Source organism: Merops nubicus, unplaced genomic scaffold (genome assembly GCF_000691845.1).
Source record: "Merops nubicus isolate BGI_N331 unplaced genomic scaffold, ASM69184v1 scaffold36821, whole genome shotgun sequence".
NCBI lineage: Eukaryota > Metazoa > Chordata > Aves > Coraciiformes > Meropidae > Merops > Merops nubicus.
The window spans coordinates 1-2,118 of NW_008589626.1; the positions used below are offsets into that span (position 1 = coordinate 1).

General features: G+C 62.8%; 1 protein-coding gene across 1 annotated transcript; it reads left to right on the plus strand.

Moving 5' to 3' along the window:
* Window positions 1-5: 5 nt before the first annotated feature.
* Window positions 6-215, plus strand: MRPS24 (mitochondrial ribosomal protein S24; the record flags this gene model as incomplete). The annotated part of the gene is made up of 1 exon (XM_008949647.1): window positions 6-215. A coding segment is annotated over one exon (210 nt), but the record flags the coding sequence as incomplete, so codon positions are not given.
* Window positions 216-2,118: the final 1,903 nt, after the last annotated feature.

Genomic DNA, 2,118 nt, shown 5'->3' on the forward strand with positions numbered 1-2,118 from the left:
GCGGCACCTTCCCGGGCATCCTGGCCGACGAGGTGGTGCTGAAGCGCCGGGGCAACCTGCTGGTGCTGTGTGCCGTGCTGGTGCAGGGCCTGGCGCCCGCCAAGCTCCACTTCCTGGTGGGCTACACCGAGACCCTCCTCAGCCACTTCTACAAGTGCCCCGTGCGCCTGGAGCTGCAGACGGTGCCCAGCAGGGTGGTGTACAAGTACCTGTAGTGACCGTGGGGGCCCCTGGGGACTGGGTGGGGAATAAAGCAGGAGTTTCACTGGATCCCAGCGTGGCAGAAGTTGGAAGGGGCCTCTCAAGATCATCCTGTCCAACCCCCCTGCCCCAGCAGGTCACCCAGAGCAGGGTGCCCAGGATGGTGTCCAGGTGGGTTTGGAATCTCCAGAGAAGATCCTGCAGAAGTGGCCACGGAAGGGCAGAGGGGGAGGAGAACCCCCTCAGGGGAGGCTCTGTCACAACCACGGGTGGGTTGACCTTGTGGTTCTGAGGTTTGAAGGCAGCTGAGGAACGTCTGTGGCTGCTGGGGTTGGCCTGTTCCACAGGTGGATGTGGTGTCACCAGTGCTGGCGTGTCAGACCACACCCCCCTGTCCTTCCGATTAAAGTGCATCTCAGCACACGGGCTGCCCCACGTGCCTGTCCCTGTGCCGACCTGTGTGCCCCCAGTTTCCTGTGCCTCCTTACGATCCCCTGTGCCAAGCCACACATCATCATGCCCCTTCCACCCCTCCAGCCTGCATGTCCCAGTCCCCTGTGCCACCCTGTGCATGCCAGGCTGCTGTGGCCCCACGTCACCCTACATGTCCCTTCTGCCACCTCCTGTGCCCTCCTTCCCCAAATCCACCCCATGTGCCCCAGGTCCCTGTGCCACCCCACATGTCTCCCTGCAGCTTCAGGTGCCTGCGCTGTGACAAAGTCGATGAGGGTGCTGGCACTGCAGGGGACATCCTGGTGGGCCACGGCACCCACGAGGACCAGGCCAGCGATGACGATGGCGGCTGGAGCTGCCTCCTTCTCCCCGGCCCCCTGCCCCGCGTCTGCACCTCTCCTCCAGCCCTAGTGGCAGTGGGAGGTTTGGAAGGGAGAAGTGGGGTGCCGGGGGGGTTGTGTGGCACTGATGCCACCCACTCTGTCCCTGGTTCTGCTGCCCTCCTGCCTGCGGCCTGTTGGTGCTTCACCAGCTGGGGCTTAACTTCCCGCCCCCAGCACCAGGAGCAGGGAGGTCGGGGGGTCACCCCTCCCTCCTGGACTGCTGTCCCTCCTGGACTGCTGCTGGGGGGTGGGTGCAGAGCCGGGTGCCCCCCAGCATCATCCCACCCAGTCTGGGCACCCACAGGTGAACCCACCCCCGATGGGAGTGACCGAGGTGATGGGGGTGAATTAAAATCATCATGTCCCAACATTCCCCCCCAAACCTGCCTGTGGGACAAACGCAGCTTTGAGGTTTCTCTGAGGACTCCTGGGGTGTGCTGGGAGGTCTGAGGGGTGGCAGTGGGTAGAACCTGCCCAGGGCTGCCCACAGGGGAGCTGTGGCCAGGTCCAGGAGCACCCCCCAGAGGGGTGGATTTGGGGGGGCTGAGCCCCACGGGAGAGGACAGGATGGGCCCTCCCAGCACCCAGGGGCACCAGCGACCCAAGGCTGGAGCCAGCTCTGCCCAAGGACCCTCAGCGGTGAAACAAAACCCCCGCTGGGTGCCAAAACCAGGAACAGGGCAGGGGGGAGGTGGCCACTCCCTCAAAGAAAACCGACGCCGAGGTGGTACCTGTGGTGCCAGGCTCAGCCTTCTGGGGGTCCAATCCCCCCTCACCCGTCACCCCTCCAGGAAACGCCCCGGGAGTCTCCCGCTCGCTTCCCAAGGCAGCAGCCAGCACACACTTCTTTTTCATAATGAAATAATATTTTCTAACAGTTGAACAACACAGAGACGTGTCCATATACACAGCAAAGGGCTTCTAAAACATGGAGTTCCTAAAAACGCGTGTGCTAACGGTCATAAAAAGCACCATCAGATGGTCTGGGCACGGGACTGGGGATGGAGACGGGGTATTTACAGCAGGAACCGAATGGCTGGAAACAGAATTCTCCCCTCTGCTGCTCCCCCGCTCTCAGCTG